Source organism: Myotis nattereri (assembly GCF_964212035.1).
Source record: "Myotis nattereri genome assembly, chromosome: 3".
Taxonomy (NCBI): Eukaryota; Metazoa; Chordata; class Mammalia; order Chiroptera; family Vespertilionidae; genus Myotis; species Myotis nattereri.
Window position 1 is genome coordinate 67,931,844 of NC_138077.1, and position 20,539 is coordinate 67,952,382.

A 20,539-nucleotide genomic window follows, 5' to 3' on the forward strand; every position below is an offset into this window, starting at 1 on the left:
TCAGGTCAGTATCACATCCCACTTGGATGACCTCATCAGCAACCTAAGTGGTTTCCCTGGTTACAGTACTTCTGGATTCAGTACATTTTGGGGACTGCAGCCCAAGTAATCTTTCCAAAACACAAAGCTGATCTTGTGCTTAACACTCTTCTCAGGCCTATTAAGGTAAAGCTAAATCACTTTAACATGGCTTATTAGACATCTCAGTGTCCTGACACTCTCTTCCTTGCAACCTATGGTAAGCTACAATGAACCATTTCTGTTTCTTGCATGGGCCATGTTCTCTCTTGAAGGTCTTCACCTAGAACAAGCTCACTCTTGTTCCTCTTATCCTGGGGCTAATTCCTATGTATCCTTTAGATTGTAGTTTATTCATAACTTCCTCCAGGAGGCCTCCCTGGGCTCCCATCCCTTCTTGTTAAGATGCCCCTGCTGCCCGACCAGAGTGGCTCAATGGTTGAGCATTGACCTATAAACCAGGAGGTCATGATTCGATTTCCAGTCAGGGCACATACCTAGGTTGTGGGGGGTGTTCAGGAGACCCAATCAATGATTCTCTCTCGTCATTGATGTTTCTATCGCTCTCTCCCTCTCCCTTCCTCTCTGAAATATATATATATTTCAGAGGCCCAGTGCATGAAATCCATGCATGGGAAGGGGGGGGGGTCCCTCAGCCCAGCTTGCACCCCCTCCAATTCGGGATCCCTCGGGGGATGTCTGACTGCCTCTCGCAATCTGGGACCACTGGCTCCTAACTTCTCCCCTACTTGCCTGCCTGATCGCCCCAATCCTTCTACCTGCCTGATCACCCCTAACCACCTCTGCCTGCCTGCCTGATCACCTCTAACTGCTCCCCTGCTGGCCTGATTGCCCCTAACCACCTCTGCCTTGCCCCACACCTGGGACCCAGGATTCCCTCCTCCAGCCAGTCACAGGCACCCGGGAGCCAGGCTTCCCTCCCTCTGGCTGGTCGCAAGCACCCAGGACCCCAGCTGTCTTTGCCCAGGCCGGCCGCAGCCACAGGGGACCATGGGCAGGTGGCTTAGCCTGGGCCACAGCCACAGGCACCTGGGACCATGGGGAGGGTGGCTTGTCCCTCCCCTGGGCTGCAGGCATAGGCACTGGTGCCTGGGACCATGGGGCGGGTGGCTTGTCCCTTTTCCGGGCCACAGGCTCAGGCACAGGCATTGGCGCCCGGGACCATGGGGTGGGTGGCTTGTCCCTCTCCCAGGCCGCAGCCTGGCTGGTCTCCATTCCTCTCTCATAAGCTCATTTGTGCCTGGCTGGTCCCCATTCCTCTCTCCCTAGTGGTGAGTATCTGAGCCATTACAGCGTGATGGCATGATGACCATTTGCATATTAGCTCTTTATTATATAGGATATATAGATAGATATAGATATAGATATATAGATATAGATATATAGCTATATAGATATATAGATATATATATGCTAGTAGCCCAGTGCACCAATTTGTGCACATTGAAAGGAAATTAATTAGAAGGTGGCTGGTGGGGCTGGACTGAGAGAGACCTGGACTGGGCGATACAGGCTGGCCATGACCTAGATCCAACCTCTCGTGGTCCCTCCCTGGCTGGCTGCACCTGGGGCGGTGGCTCAAAGGGCATCTGCGGCGTGAGGGGGGTCCCTCCAGCAGGTGAGGTCTCTTGGCCTGGCCTGCGGGGATTGGGATGAAACCAGCTCTCTGACATCCCCTGAGGGGTCCCGGAGTGTGAGAGGACACTCTGCAAAGTTGCTGTCATACAGGGTGTGGAACGCAAATGCAAGTGCGCAATAAACCAGATTCGGGGCTGACAGTGCCCCAGCAACAACATAACCCACAGCCAAATGTGGAACTGCGCGGCCCCGCGAGGAATCAGGCTCCTTCCTCTCTGGTTCCAGGGTGCGTCACCCAAGAACCGCCACTGCCCAGTGACCACAGCTCGGCAGCTCCTGCACTGAGTGTCGGCCCCATCATGGTCAGTGCGCATCATAACTACCAGCCAGTCGGTCAGTCGGCTGGTTGCTTAGCCATATATAAAGATGCCCCTGCTACATGCTTCCTCCAGCAGTAATTTCTACCTCTCCAGTCCCAGATAGCATATTGTGTTATAACTGCCTGCTTTACTGCCCATTTCTTCAACTAGATTATAAGCTCTTTGGAGGTAGGAACCATGTCTGTAATTATCATCCCTGAATCACCAGTTTCTAGGAGAGAGCCTGGCATACAAAAGATACCAACATACAGGCATTAAATAGAATGAAATAATGAATTTCTCATATTACCCCTCAGCACCCCTCGAAGCTGAGGAGTCATTTTGTTTCTCTTCAGTTATTATGCAGTTATTTTAGGACTTTCTATCCATTCCTGAGCAAGTTTTTTAATGGTTGCTTTTTGCCTCAGGGTAACATTTAACATTTAATCGTGGCATGATACACAAGGCTCATTAGCCTACTTTCCCAACCTCATCTCCCTTCCTTTCTTTAAATGAAATCTATGGTTGGGCTTTCTCAAGGTCACTGTAATCTCTGGCTCCTTGGTACCTCTGCATTGTGACACTCATATTTCTTCCTGTAACACCTGAATATTTCCTACTTGCTCTATACGATTCAACCCAAGGGCCATCTCCTCTCAGAAGCCTAATCTACCAACCTTTCCTCCTCCTACCAGTAACAAAATTGGATACTGGTTTTCTGAGTGTTATAGTCCCTCTGCACTCTTCCCCATAGTGTTTGAATGTTGGCTTTCTTCTATTATGAAATCCTAACTTCCTGAAGAGCAGAGAGAAGAATCTTATTCATCTGCATATTCAACTCATCTAACTCAGTACCTGGCACAAAAGGGCACTCAACAAATATCCTGTGAATAAATGACTGTCCTTTAAATGAATACATTAAAAAATATAGACAATGAGAACCAAAAGAAACATAAGGAATAAGCAAGCAACAATATATTTTTAGCCAAGTTGACACAAGGTACTCATACAATTTTTATGATGATCCATATAGGCATCTCCTGCCAGGACAGGACAATAACCTAAACTCAAACCCAGGAAGGAGGGCGGGACGCTGTCTTCACCTTTATCTGCTTTAAATTGTATTTTAAGAATATTGCTTTCAGCATATAAACCTTCAAATTATACATGTTCATAAAATATTCATCTCAGTCTGACAGAGTCTAGAAAATTTTCAGTTCTACCATTACCACAGGCTGTGGCTGCACGGCAAGACATTTGCATTACAGAGTACAAATGCTGCCTATAAAATATTACCTGAGAAGATATGATACCTTACACCCATTAGTTCTAGAATAATTAGAAATTTAAAAAAATAACTTCCCCTGGCTGGTGTGGCTCAGTTGGTTGGGTGTTGTCCCATGCACCGAAAGGAACATGAAATGTTGCTGGTTCAAGTCCCAATCAGGGCACATGCCTGGGTTGTGGGGTCGATTCCTGGTAGGGGGCATGCAGGAGGCAGCTGATCTATGCTCAGCTCTCACATAGGTGTTTCTGTCTCCCTTTCCCTTCCTCTCTCTCTAAGAATAATTTAAAAATCTTTAAAAAGACAACCCTGTGATTCTCTTAGAAAATATCAGCTTAGTAGACAACCTAAGACTGCCATTGCTTCGTAGATAACACAACTAACCATCTCCAGTAGAGCAATGCAGGCTTTTGTGGCCAAACCTATTTTATCTTGGAGCAACTAGAGATCTACTGGAATCCTCCTGGGTGCTGGTTGACCCTTATGGGTGTTTAGCAATATAATCCAAATTCCTATGGACTTGAGAAAGTGAAAGGGATCCTGCTCAACCACAGCTGTAGATATTCAACCAGATTTAGTCATAATTCTCTGCCTCTATTGGATTCTTGACATGTGTTCAAATTCTTTTCACACAAACACACCCACCTATTACGATGTTTATAAATAATCCCTCCTCTGCAGCCTGGCTTGAAACTCTAATTAGGGTTAATTGGCATTTGTGCTTTTCCCAAAAGCAATTGCAGGATGCTAAAGCATTTATTTCACTAACATTGCCTCCAGTGTGCCTGTTCTAAGAAGCTCTTAGAGGCTGAGGAGAGATGTGGAGCCAACCTGACCCATGCAGTGGAGGTCAGGACAGATTATGTGCTAGAAACCAAAACCTCAAAAGCCCGTCTGAACCAGCAGCGTGCAAGTGAAAGCAGCAGGCTCCTAGGATCTGAAATGTGGGTGGGCGTGTTTTGCAGGATCTTTCTAACAGCTAAACTATAACAGGCATTAGAATCAGGGTTCTCTTGAAGGTGAGACTAAGGTCATGGCTCAGTGTGTGCATGTGTGTGTGTTGAGTAGTATGTGTGTATTTGTGTATGGGGATTGTAATCCATATGTTGGGAGAGATCATAAGCTATTCCAATGGCTGAAGAAGGAGGTATAAAATCTGTATAAAGATGTGTTCTGTCTAGTTGATGTGGCTCAGCAGTTGAGCATTGACCCAAGAACCAAGAAGTCACCGGTTTGATTCCTATTCAGGGCACATGCCTAGGTTGCAGACTCCATCCCAGTGGGGGGTTTGGGGTGGGGTGCAAAAGGCAGCCAAACGATGATGTTTCCCATTAATGTTTCTAACCCTCTATCCATCTCCCTTTCTTTCTCAAAATCAATCAAAACATAGTTTATTAAAAAAAAGATATGTTCAAAGGAAAGCATTTGTAATGCCACTACTCTTGAGATGGGAACAAAATGACTGGGTTAAGAGGGCAAATAATGAAGAAATGAGGAAAAGAGGTCATAGAGGGTTGAATTTTTCCAAAGGCTTTGGATGGCTGGAGATGACAGAGTTTGACAGCTGAACTTGGAATGAGAGCATAGAGTAAGTAGTTAACAAAGATTTTTCTGGCTCTCTTGATCAGCTGCCCTCATATTGCATTTAAGACTTCCTTGGTACTCACACCCTGGCCAACCCTCCATGTATCCTCCCCTTAACTCTAAATCTCCTTGAGGGGATGATATTCAAGCTAGCCTGATCTGATCAGACAGAGAACACTGAGCCATATGCTTAATTGGAAGGTCAGCTCCTTAACTGGATTGTAAATTACCAGAGGGTATGGACTGCATCTTATACCTCTTTTTTGTTGATCATTATAGGTGCAGGCTTTCAATAAATGAATGTCATAATTAATGCAAAATGACAATTATTATATAGTGCTCATTATGTTCTAATTAATGTGAATCAATTCATTTAATTCTCACACTGACCGAATGACGTAGTGCCATTGTTATCTCTATTTTACAGAGGACACTGGGGCACAGAGAGGTTATGTAACTTTCCCAAGGTCACAGAGTTGTGAAGGGCAGAGTTGGTGTACAAATCCAGAGACTGGGACTCCAGCATTAATACTTTTAATCAACCTAGGACTCTGCTTCTTAACAGGCATGTGTGATTCCTAAATTCCTGGTGGCTTTTGTGTGATTGGGGTTGCAGATGGGGAAATCTAGGAAAGTGATGAGCCTTCTTAGGAGGGAAATCTACTAATGGTAACAACAAAGTCATAGTCCCTTTTTATTTCTTACCATGACCACCCAGAAGGAAAAACAAAGAAAAACAACAACAACAACAAAAGCCTATTCCCACTAAAGAAACCATTTTGGTCCCATGATTAGTTGTTCTTGATTGGGTCAGCCTTGGTAGCTTCAGTTGGGTTCTTGGGTTTCCACAGCCTCAATTCCAGGAGGAGGACAGGTTTGTTTTAGAGCCAACTTATGGCTTATGCTATCCTCAAAGTGAAGCCACCTAAATGTCTTGTTCTATAATGTATTTTACACCCTTTTGAGTGCACAAATCTCTTTTAGATGCACCAGACCTAGTCCAGCTTCCAGAAGGATTGAAGTAATGGCCCCTTCATCCTGCTCCCTATAGTGATTTTTGTCACCATGTCACACGTGTGGGAAGTGAATGTGGGACCACAGGAAAACAGCAGTGGCCAAAGGCAGAACTCCATAGGAAAAAGATAGGATTTCAGAAGGGTATGCTCATCAGCAAGATGAGAACAGAGAAGCATCTGGGAATTGGAGAGCAGTGAGGAGCACCTGAGCAAGGGTTGACACAGGTCAGTGGAAGGGAGGTGAAGACCGGGACAAGAAATGAGAGCAGTCTGAGGCTGCAGCCAGAAAGGAAACATGATAAGTTCACATTTGACAAGGGGTGAAGGAAGGCAGAAAGCATGTAGGGGGCGGGGTATTGTTCCTAGGGTAGAAGTTACATCAGAGTTCTGCTTCTGACTCCTCCAACCATTTCACTCTGCCTCAGAAATCTCATTTCTAACAGGGCTCCGTGATAAGCCTTATCATGAAATACAGGAATATTATGCAAAATAACAATAAATTGATGGGAAAATGTTCCGATTGCTTCACATGGCTATTTACACAAGGTGAACCTAACCAATATATCCAGTTTATATTTGGTTACAATTGAAAATTATGGTGGCTAAAAGCTTCTTTCCCAACACTTATTTTCTGGTCACCAATGATCAAGCTGCTACCCTGTACTAAGATTTAGGATTATAAAGATAAATAAATCATATTATCTGTGTATAAGTTGTTCATAGATGATCTGGAAGACAGATACCTAAAAATACTAATTAGTTAAGAAGTTCTGTGATAAAAATATTAACAAAGCATTACTGAGGGACAGGAGGGGAAGTCCTCTAGCCATTTCCCAAATATACAACCATCCCTTCACTTAATTAGCTTATTTCACCTGGAAAGCCCCCTTTCCAATCCTGAACCTAAGCCACATCCCTTGAAATTTTGACCATTCTTCTAATCCCAGGTCAAATGCCATTTTTTCAACAAATAAGTTCCTAATCTTACACTTTGGAATTAATCTTTCCATTCTGTGTGCTTCTATAACTTATATTTCTGTTTACCCCAATTCATTTTTTTAAAATTATGTATGGTGTCTACTATTAGATTATAAGCTCCTTTGAGGCCTAATTCATTTTGAGACTCCCACAGACCTGAGCCTGGAGGATTCATCTTTTTAAAAAAAATTTAATTGATTTCAGAGAGGAAGGGAGAGAAACAGATAGATAGAAACATCAATGATGAAAGAGAATCATTGATTGGCTGCCTCCTGCACACACCCCTACTGGGTATGGAACCTGAGCGGGAATCAAATCCAGTTATGTGCCCTGAGCAGCAATCAAACCGTGACCTCTTGGTTCATAGGTCCACACTCAACCACTGAGCCACGCCAGCTGGGCTCTGAGGCTTCTTAAAATGCTCAGAGCCTGTTCATTCAGAATAACTAATGGACAGTCCCTTTTAGGATGCCAAAGTGAGAGGACCCTTCCTCCTTCTGGCAATTGTGATTCCCTGTTTGCACATGCCAAAAATTCCTGTTTTAAAGAGGCATAAAAGAAATGGTCTTTGACCTAAAATGACCCAATCATACTTCCCATCTCTTTCTACATGTGAACAAAAAAACAAACCAAAAACACCTCTACCAAACCTTCAAATTAATCAAAGAATTTTCAATGTGAAAATGATTCTATATTTCATCTAATCCAACATCTTAATTATAAATGAGGAAACTCAGTCCCAAGAAATCTGGATACTTCTTTGATATCCCACAAACAGAATCATCAATATCAAATTTTGAAAACCTTAAGTTCAAAGCTCTTTCTAATAATTTACCTTCAATAAAAAGAAGAGGAAAAGAATGGCAAACAATCAACAGTAAAATATAAAAAGAAAAGAATTCACTGAAAAGCTACATGAATTAGAGAAAAAAAATGTCCCTATCAGTTCATTTGTCCATAAAGAATATCATGCTTTCACTAACATCAGCAAAAATATGTGTAGAGTTTAAAGCTGGAGTTTAAAAATCTGACTATTGCAATTTCCAGGTCCTTTACTCTTAGGGTCTCTAGTCACTCTGTGCAGTTGGCATTGAAATTGTTCTGAAGTTCTTCTTCGAGATATTTGAATATGTTTGAATACCAGTCACTAACAGGTGTTCTTGACAGTTGTGGAAGTAAAATAATACATCAAGGCTTTGTGGAGAGGTGCACACTCACACATGCTCTCTCCCATCACGACTTGGGCAAATCCAGCAGATGCAGTCAAATCTGACAGAGTTAACTTGGACCCAGGAGTGTTATTACTGCCAGGACACCTGCTCTTTGCCTGCCCATTCCCATGTCACTGATGCCCCCACCCCATCCTAATAGATCAGACACTATCTTACAGATGTTCCAGGTCAGCATATGCTAGCACATACTCGTGTATGTGCACGCACACATACAATAGGTCTAGGTACTAAGGTTAAAACTTACTGGGTTCCAAGTCTAAAATTCAATCTACTATTCCAGTTGTAAAAAGGAAATGTATATGTATATACAGGGGTGGGCAAAACTAGGTTTACAGTTGTAATACATATAGATAATACAATAAATAGTACAAGAATAAACTCTGTGTTTCACACACTCACAACTATAAATTTACTTTTGTTCACCCCTGTATTACTCAGATATATAACATGTACATATATATATGTATCAATTTATCTCTTCACAGTGATTCATAATCAGTTAGATAAAAACCACTTAGTTTTGGGGGATGGAGGCAGGTAGAAGAAGGCATAGGGGGATAAACGGTGATGATGGAAGGTAACTTGGCTTGCCATTGTAAACACACAATACAGGGTGCAGATGATGTATTATAGAATTGTACACCTGAAACATACATAATTTTATTAACCAATGTCACCCCAATAAATCTTAAAAAATGTAGAAAATTAAAACACACACACACACACACACACCTAATTAGTTTGAAAAATTCTTTCATTTGCTGCAGAGGATGATCTGTGAAAACTGGGTTTCAATTAGAAATTACCCTTCACCCGCTTATACACTGCTGCTCTGCACTTCCCAAGGTCCCCTTAAGGGCACAAAAACAGTGCATGGGTTTTGGAGCTAGCTACACAGAGGTTTAGGTATTAGTTCTGCTATTTACTATTTGAGAAAATTACTTAAGCTCACTGAACAATAATTTCCTTATTTCCAAAATGAGGATATTAATACCTATCTCGGAGGTGTAAGGATTTGAGCTAATGTAGGTACTGCATGGTAGTGCTCAGGAAATAATAGCTATAATGATGATGATGATGATGATGAGGGGGAAGAGGAAGAGAGGGAGGGGGAGGAAGATGGTAGCCTCCACTTCCTGAATGCCTTCTGTATTTCCTAGCAAGGCTTAGCAGAACTTAACAGCTAGCATTTAGCCAGGAAATATTAAGCATGAGGTAGGGGAAAGGGAACTACTGATGGGGCAGGAGTGTGAAAGGGGTGGCTCGCACTTAATATGTGACTTTCCTGTCTTGAGCTTATATATACATACATACTAGTATACTTCCACTGCTGGGAAAAGGGCATTCACAGTAGTGAATTCAGCATCTTTTGAAGAGTCAAGGCCTTTTTTTTTTGTTTTTGTTTTTGCTTAGAGGGACCAGACTTTACTAAGCAGGGTGAATACATTCCTGTGTCCTACATCGTGGCTAATCATTGAATTTCCAGTCCCCACAGCAGGTCCCGGCTGTTAGCAATCCCTGGTAACTCTAGTTACTGGAAGATAATCTATAGCTTGCAGATCAAATGCCCAGCTCCTTCCCAGAGTCCTGGAGTCAGGTGCACTGCCAAGCCACAGGCAGAGCTGCTGCTGTGGTCTGAATTGTCCCAAGTACAACGGGAAGGAGGAAGCCTCAACCTACTTTGGACATGCCCTGAACGATAGAGCCACTTAGGGCCTGCTTAAGATGCCATTCTGTTTGCAAACACACACGACCTATCTGCTGTACCACTTGACAAAACAATCCTTCAGAATGCCTGATGGCAAATGACTAATGTTAAAAGAGGCCTGTGCATCATTCCAGTGATGACTCCACAGGCATCAATTAAACAAGGAGAAGACCTGTTCTGAAGCACAACCATCTGGCATTTCCCAAGAGGCAGTAGTCAAAGGCAGATAAAACACAAGTGATCATGACTATAAAGACATTTAGCAGCCCTCTCCCAGCTCAAAAGCAGCAAGACCCCATGAGGACAATGAACCTGGAAGTCCTCCAATATTAGAGGTGATTAAGAAAAGGCTGCATCTGAGGCCAGCACCGCTCTTCCTCATGCATGGAGAGCAAAAATCTGGGGGTTGCATGAGGTCATCTTTTAGCCACCCAAAAGGCAGACTGTTCCCAGGAATGCTTGGAGTTTGTCTGGTAGTCTAGGGGTGAAGTCAGTTGTTATGTCTCCAGGTGAGAGAAAGGATTGGCAGTAGTCCATCTTCTGCTTCTAGGAGTGCTTTCCAAGTACCAGCATCTAGGATTTTGTCCAGCACAGGAGGCCAAGATGACTGTGGTCCAAATGTCCTTCCCTAGAAACCATGATTTTAAGGGCCCATTTAACAAATCTAATGAGAGTGATGTCAAGTTATAACCCCCCGCCCCCCCCCCCCCAGAAAAGAGACAGTAGTTGGAGAAGAAATGGTTTTCAAGACTGCAGTTCACGATCAGTCAGGCAGACACCTGTATATATAGACAAAGCTTCAAACACCACCACCTCATCACACCTAATGACTGCCTGTGACAAGCACTTGCATTCTCTATTTCTGGCTTTTCCCACAACAAAAATATATGTCCTTATTCTCAGTCCTGGTTCTGAACCTACTCTTTAATGATAATTTGTGCCCCCCCCATCCCCTTTAATATGCAAGATCAGAGAAGTTAAAAAGGAAATACTTTTCAGTTTTAATTTTGATCTAGATCTAAAATTGTTAATGATTTTTTTTTTATTCCTTACCCTTTTTCTGTTTTTCGAGTAAATATGCACGCTTCACATATCCTGGCCCCAGTGATAAGCAGGTAATAGTCTTAGGATAAGGCTTTCAAGTAAAAACAAACAAACAAACAAAAATACAAAAAGACACAATTTTAACCCCCCCCCCCCCCCCCCACACACACACAAGACAAACAAACCAACCAACAAAAAACAGGGTGCTTCCATTCTCCCGAGTCCCTTTTGCAAACCATGCAATGTACTTAAATCTCTTTATAGCAGTTGCCTCGGTGTTAAGTTTTTGGTTTGGAAATAAACAGAGGTTTAGTTAAGGTCACTGACAATTATTTCCTCAGCACAATAGAAAAGCCACCCAACCCATTAATAGCACTATAATGGCAGAAGCAAACACAGTGGGAACAAGTAGGAACGGAAGAGTACCTGGGATTGCCAGATTGGAAAGGGGGACGCTGTGGAGGTGAGGGGGCAGCGAGGCCATCCAGTCGGCATTGCAGACGTCCGATGAGGTCTTTGTCCCGCTGGGGATGGGGGAACAGATGGTCCCCATCCTGAGTTTCCTCCCTAGCATCCCTCTCCGTCAGTCAACAAGCCGCCCAGGCTCAGTCCAGTGCCACTCACTCAGTGATCATCATTGTCTGGGCTTTCTAGACATTTCAGGGCCACTTTGGTCATGCCAGTCTTGCCAAAAGGCCCTAGGGCCGGACGACGGGACAAATAGGTGGTTTCCTTCCCCCCCGCTGGCACCCGCAGTCCCACCCTCTCCGGCCCAGCCGCTGTTCCCCTCGTAATCTGCTCAGTCCCGGCTCCGTTAAACTTCTCAGGTTCCCCTCCGGAGCTCGGGGAAGGTAGGCCCCTAGAGGTAAATCTTCAGGAACTGAACGTCCGAGGGCAGCCACGCCCGGAGCCACTCACAAGACAGGTGCCTCCACAGCACATAGACCCGCCGGTGAGTCTGCCCACACGTGAGCGCCAGAACGCACCATCATCACCCTGATCTAGGCTTCTAGGTATGTCCCTGGGCTGGCCCGGGAGCTGGGCCGGCCTCCTGTCCCCCGCTCTGGGCACACACTCCCCTGCCCTGTGCTTCCCGAAGCCGCTCAGAAGTGTAACGCGGCGCCCGGACTCGCGGCAGCCCCGCCCCGCACTGCGGGGCAGATTTGCCGGGCGAGGCGGCCGGTGATTGGCCGCCGGCGGAGCGCGCTCCGATTGGCCCGCGCCCGCCCCGGCTGCCCCTCCGAGCGACTCCCACCCCTTCGCCGCCCCCGTCTCCCCCCTCGGTTACTCCTGCCTTCCCCGGCGCAGACAGGCGCGGCTGCAGGGTCTGCAGGCAGGAAAACTTGCAGGCTGGGGTCAGTCTGACCTCAGACAGGTCTTTCATGGAGGTAAACTATAGGATCTCTAATGATACGAGAACTCTGCACACCGGTAATCATGGGAACGTGCTGGCAAATTGGCAGATCAGGAAAAACCCTGGCCTTGTTGGTGGTGGTGGTGGTGGGGGGTGGGGGGGGGGGTGGGGAGGGGGCTCCTGGAGGGCTTCAGGCCGGGCTGCTCCATGGTGACTTAGGAGACTGAAGATCCATATAGAGATCCTTGGGTCAGCTGACCTTTAATCACCAAGTGGCCCCACCTCCTGTCCAAGATAACTCCAACAGCAGGCCCCCACCACCTTTCCATAGGAGAAACTGCACATGTTCCTTTGGACATCCTTATTAAAAGGTCATTTTCCAGGCTATTTCTAACATTCATGTAAGACTGCTTTTCAGCCTTTTGAGCTGTATAATATTACTAATAGGTGTTTTTTTTTTTCTTTTCTGGAGGAGTATCCCTTAGTTAATAAAAAGTGTACACTATGCATAATGTATCTTCTGATGCTTAAAGGGCACTTCTCCAGAGCACTCTTTTTTTCAAGTATATCACAAGATATTTGGGGATATGTCACCCAGTTGTTTGAGTCTACCAAATTTTTTCCCCCATGGAAAATTACTCTGAAGGAATATCCCAAGATTTACCTTTGAAACTTTCTGGGCTTCCCTTGAGCTTAAATTCCCTAACACAAAACTTCATGGAAGCTGTCCAAGGCAAACAAAATGTGTTCTTTAAGCTCTACTGTGGAATTTTCATGTCAGTGCTTCCCCCTGCCCTCTTACTTTTCAGCTTTTGATGGAAGGAGTGAGCATATTACAAAAAGCATTAAACTCTAGACTTAGAAACATCACTGTATGCGAACTTGAAAATGAGGAGAATGTAGATGTTCTGTACCTCTGGAAGCTATTTCAATCAAAATGAGTTTATTTGCCCAAAGCAGCTCAAAAGAAGATGACACTTTCTTCCTATATTCTTGTGTCAGTCCTAGAAGAAATCTTACAGATGGAAACAGACTTTAGTACAGTACATGGCAGATAGCAGGTGCCCCATAAATATTTGTTAGAAGGAGGGAGATGCTTGGTAAACATGCTCTTCTGGGTTCTAGGGAGTACCTCAGATCAGTGCTATTCACATCTTAAGTGCAAATCAATTCTGATTGAGTTGGTTTGAGATGGGCCTGAGATTCTGCATTCTAGCAAGCTTCTGGCCTTGTTAGATGCTGCTGCTGCTGCTGCTGGTTCAGACCATACTTTGAATAGTAAGTCCTTAGAAAGCAGGCTCATGTTTGATAGGATGGACTTTGCATTGCTTTTTTCTCTATTTTCCAAGGTTTTATAATATTTTATATCACTTTTATAATTTAAAAATTTTGCATTAAAAATTCTAAGAGTCTCTAAATATTAGAGATTAATTTCTTCTGTCATAAAATGTAGTAGAAACTAAATTATCAGTGGGATTTTTATACAATGCCACAGATACTTAGGGAATAAATAATTATAAAATAAAATTCAATATTTAGAATTTGAATAGTTAATATTTTATTACATACTGTATTATGAATTTATCAAAGGGAGAGGAGACTAAATTAATAGGAGGATTGAAATTTTAAAGCAAGTCAATTTTAAGTAATAATTACAAACAGAGTGCTTATTACTTTAAAATCATTCTGATAGGTGCTAGAAATAGAAGAAAGGTTAAATAAAAGTTGATATATAATGAACCTTAGATAATATGTAGTCCAGAAAAGAGAGTCAAATTTGTGAATTACAAATTGTAATGGGAATCTCAATGAAGGAATAATAGAGGTACATGTGGAGGACAATGAAGAGATATACAGTTTGATGCGGGGAGGGCCAAGAATGCATTATTAGAAGAGATGGCTTTCAAGCCAGGTCTGGAAAACTCATCTGGAAGATGAGTGCAGGGTCCTGGAGATGGAGAGAGATGTGTAGCTGAGATAACATGAGCAAAGCTATGACAGTGAGTGGGAGATGTGAAAAGCAGCATGTGAAATAGTGAGAAGTATAACTCATTTACTCTCATTGAATCTTCACAAGAGCCCAGTGACTTAGATACTATTCCCATCCCCATTTCACAAAGGACACAAGCTTTTAGGCTACAAAGTTCTGCCCAAGATTCCATAGCTAGTTAGTGGAAGAGCTGTGACTACGAATCTCTTGATCACTGTGCCAGCGGCATCCCGTTACCTGTTATGCAGTATTATTGCAAGTCTGGTACGACAGCTTATGACCGAAGTATATAAGGAGTTTGGACTTTGTATTTCTGGGCCATTGTAGGTTTTTGAGAAGGGGAGTAAACGAATTCACCTTTATACCTCAGGAAGATAACTCTAGCATGCTGAAGAATGGCTGGAGAAATACCATCTTTGAGTTAAGTCACTGAAATCCATCATAGAAGCAATAGAGAAGTGAGAAGGCCTGCAGAAGGCCTGACACACAGACTAAATGCATGGCCATGGCCTTTCTTAACTGTGGTGCTTGCCTCCTCATCCTCACTTCTCATCTCCAAGGACTGTGAAAGCTGTGACCTGTACCGCTAGGGTTCAGGACCTGGAACAGAGCCACGCACAAATGAAGAGACTAGACAAGAAATATGAATTTGAATTTGGAAATTACAGGGGGCCAGGCGGAGAGTCTTTCTCAAGAGGAAAAGCTTCACTGATGCCCAGGCCCTGCTAGCTTTTTATTCAATTTTAGATACACATCTTGTCCTTAGTCAGACAGGCAATTCCAGTAGCAGACAGACTATCTTCAAGGTCAGTAAATATTAGTAAAGATTCACTTTGAGACTATTAGGTCAGGAAATTGCTTGAGCCACCATTGTCTCGACTGAACAATTGGTGCTTAGCCTTATCTCTTGTCAAAGCTCAAGGTCCGTCAGCCTTCTGGGTTCCTTGTTTGCACTTTCTGGATAGTGTAGACAATGGATGGCTTCCAGCAAATGACCTATAATTCTAGGGCTTGAGTGGACAGCCTAACTATCACTGAAATAATTTTTCATCACTTGAAAGTCTCAGCAATTTGGTCATCTATTTTAGTACCTCTAACCATACATGCTTCTATGAATACCTCTACAGCTTTTGTTTTCTTTTCTGGAAATTTTGTCTTCATTATTTGATCATGGGCCCCTCCAAATTTCTGAGGAGTTTGATGCAGCTTGTGCCCCCTATTAGAGGCTACATTATATTTTGAAAGTGTTTATGGCTCATTTTCTTTGGAATCTTGTGAAATTCCCAGAGTAAGCACCTAAATAGCTTGCTATTTAGGCATGTCTGGTTGGCAGGGCGCATGGCCTGGATTTTACCTGATTGAAGACAGCCTAAAAGCCTCAGAGGAAACTTACTGACTTAATGAGACTGGTGGGGCAGTCTCTGGCCCTCACATCTATTACCCTGTGCTGCCTTACCTCCCATTCTGTGTGCTCAAGGAGGGAAGGGAGGTGAAGGACAAACCTCAAAGAGAATCAGAATCCAGGCATGTGTTTGGTGCAGGGACATTGCCTGGAGGTGAGTGTGGTTATATGATGCTTAGAGTTTCACAGTGATGTGTCATTCACATTTTATTTCCCCTTGGGTGGCGGTTATGGGGAGGGTGAGGGACTGAAAGGAGGATCCAGGTAAATGAAAGATGGCTGGAGTATAAGGCTGCTTTGTTTTGTGCCTCATATCAGCAGAGTTTATTTCTCCCTAGTCATCCCCAACCTTCTTTCTCCAATTCAGGTAATAAAATACTATGTGATAAGCATCAGGGTAGAATGAAGAAATGTCACCAATGTGGGTGGTGCTGTACACATGATGACAACAGCAGCAATTACCTCCAGGAAGAGAGGCATCACTCAGGAGCCTCCAAGGAAGGGAGATAAGGAAGTACACAGACTCATTCCTCAAACATTCTTAATATCGAAGGCAGAGTGAAGAGCCGGGGATCCAGTTATTGTGCTGGATAGAGTTAGAGCTGGAGGCCATGAAATTGGGACCCATTTCCTGATTGTACCCTGGTGACTGTCTTTGAGAAACTGAGTAAGAGAGCAGCAGCAATGTTAGCAGGACATCATCATATGTGGCATCACCTTATGCACACCTGGTCGTTGTGGCCCACAGCGAGGATTCTGTAGAGAGATGAATGAATAGCAGCAGCAATTAACTGTCCATAAGATTGTTTCTCCCAGATTTGAAAGCTTCATGTTCAGAAAGATCTTGAGAGCCTCTCTCCCTTTTATATTTATTGGACATCAAATTTTCTGGTATATTTTAAGGACAATTTATTTTAATAACAATATAATGTTACTATGACACTCGAGAGGTGCTAGTAATAAGTGATGACTATAAACTTAGTTTAATGTCCATTTAGAGTCATCTGCCACTTAAAGATTCGATAAGTTTGAGAAATGCTTTGATAGGCAATTTTATCATTGTGTGAACACCATGGAGTGCATTCACACAAATCTAGATGGTTTAGCCCAGTGGTCAGCAAACTGCGGCTCGCGAGCCACATGCGGCTCTTTGGCCCCTTGAGTGTGGCCACAAAGTTTCAATCGCACTGTACATGCGCGCCCACACGTGGTATTTGTGGAAGAGCCACACACAAGGGGCTGCAGTTTGCCAACCACTGGTTTAGCCTATTAGACACCTAGACCTGTGGTCGGCAAACTGCGGCTCACGAGCCACATGCGGCTCTTTGGCCCCTTGAGTGTGGCTCTTCCTAAGCCTTAGGAGTACCCTAATTAAGTTAATAACAATGTACCTACTTATATAGTTTCAGTTTAAAAAATTTGACTCTCAAAACAAATTCCAGTCGTACTGTTGATATTTGGCTCTGTTGACTAATGAGTTTGCCGACCACTGACCTAGACTATATGTATAGCGTATTGCTCCCAGGCTACAAACATGTACAGTGCATTGCTGTACTGAATACTGTCGGCATTTGTAATAAAATGGTAAGTATTTGTACTGCTGAACATAGAAAAGGTACAGTAAAAAAAAAGATAATAAATGGTACACTCGTATAGGGCACTTACCATGAGTGGAGCTTGCAGGACTGGGAGCTGCTCTGGGTGAGCCAGTGAGTGAGTAGTGAGTGAATGTGAAGGCATAGGACATTGCTGTACATTACTGTACACTTTATAAACACTATAAAGTTAGGCTACACTAAATTTGTAAAACAACACAAGTTTAAATCAAACACCAGAGAAATGAAGCAATCAAGAGGCATGGTAAACACATGTATGAGGCTGCTGCTAGCATAACAGCTTACTGCTTTACAGCAAACTTTTTGTTGTATATCTAGGAAGCGCACACTCTATAATATTGATAAGTAGTATAATATAGTGAAAACATAAATCAATAGCACAGTAGTCATATATTGTCATTATCAAGTATTATGTGCTGTACTTAATTGTATGTGCTATACTTAAATGACTGGTATCATAGTAGGTTTGTTTACACCAGCGTCACGACAAACACATGAGTAATGTATTTGCACTGTGATGTTACAAGGGCGGTGATGTCACTAGGTGACAGGGATTTTTCAGCTCCATTATAATGTTATGGGACCATTGTCCCCTTGCATATGTGGTCCGTCATTGACCTAAATGTCGTTATGCAGCACAGGACTGTATTCCTGTTGCCACACAACATTCCTGCACCTCTTCCATTCCCCCTACCGCCAAAATAAGTAATTGAGAGAATATAAAGGCCTCAGCGCTTTTATTTTCCAGCTCGTTAGTTAGTTGCAATGTACCTGATTTAGTATGTTATGGAGCCACCTTCTGGCACAAAAGGCACACTTCATGCACGTGGTAAATTTCCTTTCACTTTCAATCATCCTACAAATGTCTCCACTCACCAACCAGCACCTGTAGGAACAGCTGCAAGCTTATGCAAAAATACAGTGTCCTGGGTCCCATGCCAAGCCTACTGAATCAGATTCCCTGGGGGAATACCTTTTTTCCTTCCTTTTAAATAAGTTCCCTGAAGATTTTTATGTCTCAAATGCTTTAGATCAAGACTTTAAAATATCAATTTCTCTTTTGAAAAGTAGAAGAGGTAGAATGGCAGAGTCATCAGTTTTTATCCATATTGTCTATAATTTTATGCAACCAGAGAAGAATATCTTGGCTCCACTGGTGGGAAACCCAACTGTTCTCCCTCCTTATCCCACCCCACGTTTCCTGGAATTATGAGAATGACATCAGCAGTTAGGGGAATACTATTGTCTATATTAGTAATCACTTGACCTTCAGTCACAATCAGAATGCCCTCTATACATTTGTTATTAATTTAGCAAATTTAACCATAAAAAAGAAATGTGTTCTTTTTAATGACCTGACTTTACATTTTGGGCTGCTGACAGCAGTTGGAAATAGCATGATGTCACATCATCAGTGGGGTAAATAGGGTAACTGAGAGCAGATATATATAAACTAGAGGCCCAGTGCACAAATTTGTGCACCAGTGGGGTCCCTTGGCCTTGCCTGCAGGATTGGGCTGAAACTGGCTCTCCAACATCCCCTGAGGGGTTCTGGATTGCGAGAGGGAGCAGGCCAGGCCAGCAGACCCCACTGGTGCACAGTGGGGCTGGGGAGGGATGCGGGAGGTTGGCCAGCCGGGGAGGGACCATGGGACGGCTCCAGGGCATGTCCAGTCTGGCTCACTCAGTCCCAATCGGCCGGACCCCAGCAGCAAGCTAACCTACCGGTTGGAGCATCTGCCCCTTTGGTGGTCAGTGCACATCATAGCAAGCGGTTGGGTGGCCTTAGCATATCATTAGCATATTATGCTTTTATTGGTTGAACGGCCAACCAGTCAACCAGACACTTAGCATATTAGGCTTTTATTATATAGGATTGTAAAATTATTATATAATTAATAACATTAATAATATAATTTTAATATTATTAAAATTGCAAGTTTGTGCAAACAACTTTAACCACCAAAGATGATTCTTTTTTAAAAAACAAAGTAAATTTCAGTGTAAATACAGACAATATTTTTCCCTTTTAGTGTTTTTCCCTTGTCAACGCTCTCTGAATGTTAGGTTACAGCCAAAAGCCCTTAGTATGTGTCTTGGCCTTTTGATGATTAGTTTCAAAGGATTCTGGTCTGCTTAGGTCTCTGCAGCTAACCCCCCAACTTAACCACATGTTTTGCTCCACCCTTCCCAAACTGCTGAAATTGGTCTTGGAGGAAGTTGTATTTTGCCTTAATCTATCTGTGCCCACAGCTTCTGCTTTTTTTTTAGTAGAAGAAGTAAAAGAAAAAGTAAAGTTTATCCCACATATCTTTCTGTTTCATCCAAGTGTAAAGAAGAATGTCCTACAAGTCAGTTAGGCAATACAATGAAATAGGGGAAGAAGTGATTTCAGTCCTGTGACTGAAAGCATCCAAGCCAAGTTTGGCAACAATAAGGCAATAACTGTGTAGAGAGAATCGAAGCTTCTGATGAAGATTGAACTAGATGGGCTTTGGGGTCTCTCCAAGCACACTCTGTATTTCCCTTCTTCAGCTGTAGGATTGTAACTTTACACAGTTCAGCCTTTCCTCCTCCTGTTTATTACCTTTTCTTTTTTTTTTTAAAATATATTTTATTGATTTTTTACAGAGAGGAAGGGAGAGAGATAGAGAGCTAGAAACATCGATGAGAGAGAAACATCGATCAGCTGCCTCCTGCACATCTCCTACTGGGGATATGCCCGCAACCCAGGTACATGCCCTTGACCGGAATAGAACCTGGGACCCTTCAGTACGCAGGCCGACGCTCTATCCACTGAGCCAAACCAGTTTTGACTATTACCTTTTCTTATGCAAATCTTTGACTTCTTTTGCTGGAACTGGGACTACTGGGATACCATATGTATAAATATGGACCTGACATTCTAAAATTATGCTGCTACCAGAAAAAGTTTGAGATAGTAGTTTGTAGAACAGTTTTCTAATATAGCTTTTATATTGGTCACACATTCTAGCCCCTGGGGCAGCTCAAATTTTTCTCTAATCCATCCCCACATTCAGAATCTAGGATGAGATGCTCTGACCTCAGGAAGCCAGTCTCAGAAAACAAAGTTCTCAGAGTGGGGCGTATGAATGGCCTGCATGGTTACCTTTCTGTGTTTCCACACCTTCCCAGTAGCAGCACTGATGTGTGTGCATTCCTAGGGCAGAACTTCTCGACTCTTCTACCTAACGGTGGACACTGCCCAGAGCCCCATGTCGCAAAGGGGAAAACACTGATCATGGCATTGCTTTCAAGATGCATGGCTTATTTGTCCAATTCATGCATAATTTATACATAAAACAAAATTTAAAAAAAAAACATTTAAATTTG

General features: G+C 43.3%; 1 protein-coding gene across 1 annotated transcript in view; it reads right to left on the bottom strand.

Annotated features, from left to right (window-relative positions):
- PLCXD2 (phosphatidylinositol specific phospholipase C X domain containing 2) overlaps positions 1-11,397 on the bottom strand; it is a gene marked incomplete at its 5' end in the record, with an annotated part of 55,249 nt that extends 43,852 nt beyond the window's left edge. The window contains one exon of the mRNA XM_081086694.1: positions 11,250-11,397. Within this exon, the coding sequence (XP_080942820.1) occupies positions 11,250-11,397 (148 nt within the window). The remainder of the gene's footprint in view (positions 1-11,249) is intronic.
- Positions 11,398-20,539: the final 9,142 nt, after the last annotated feature.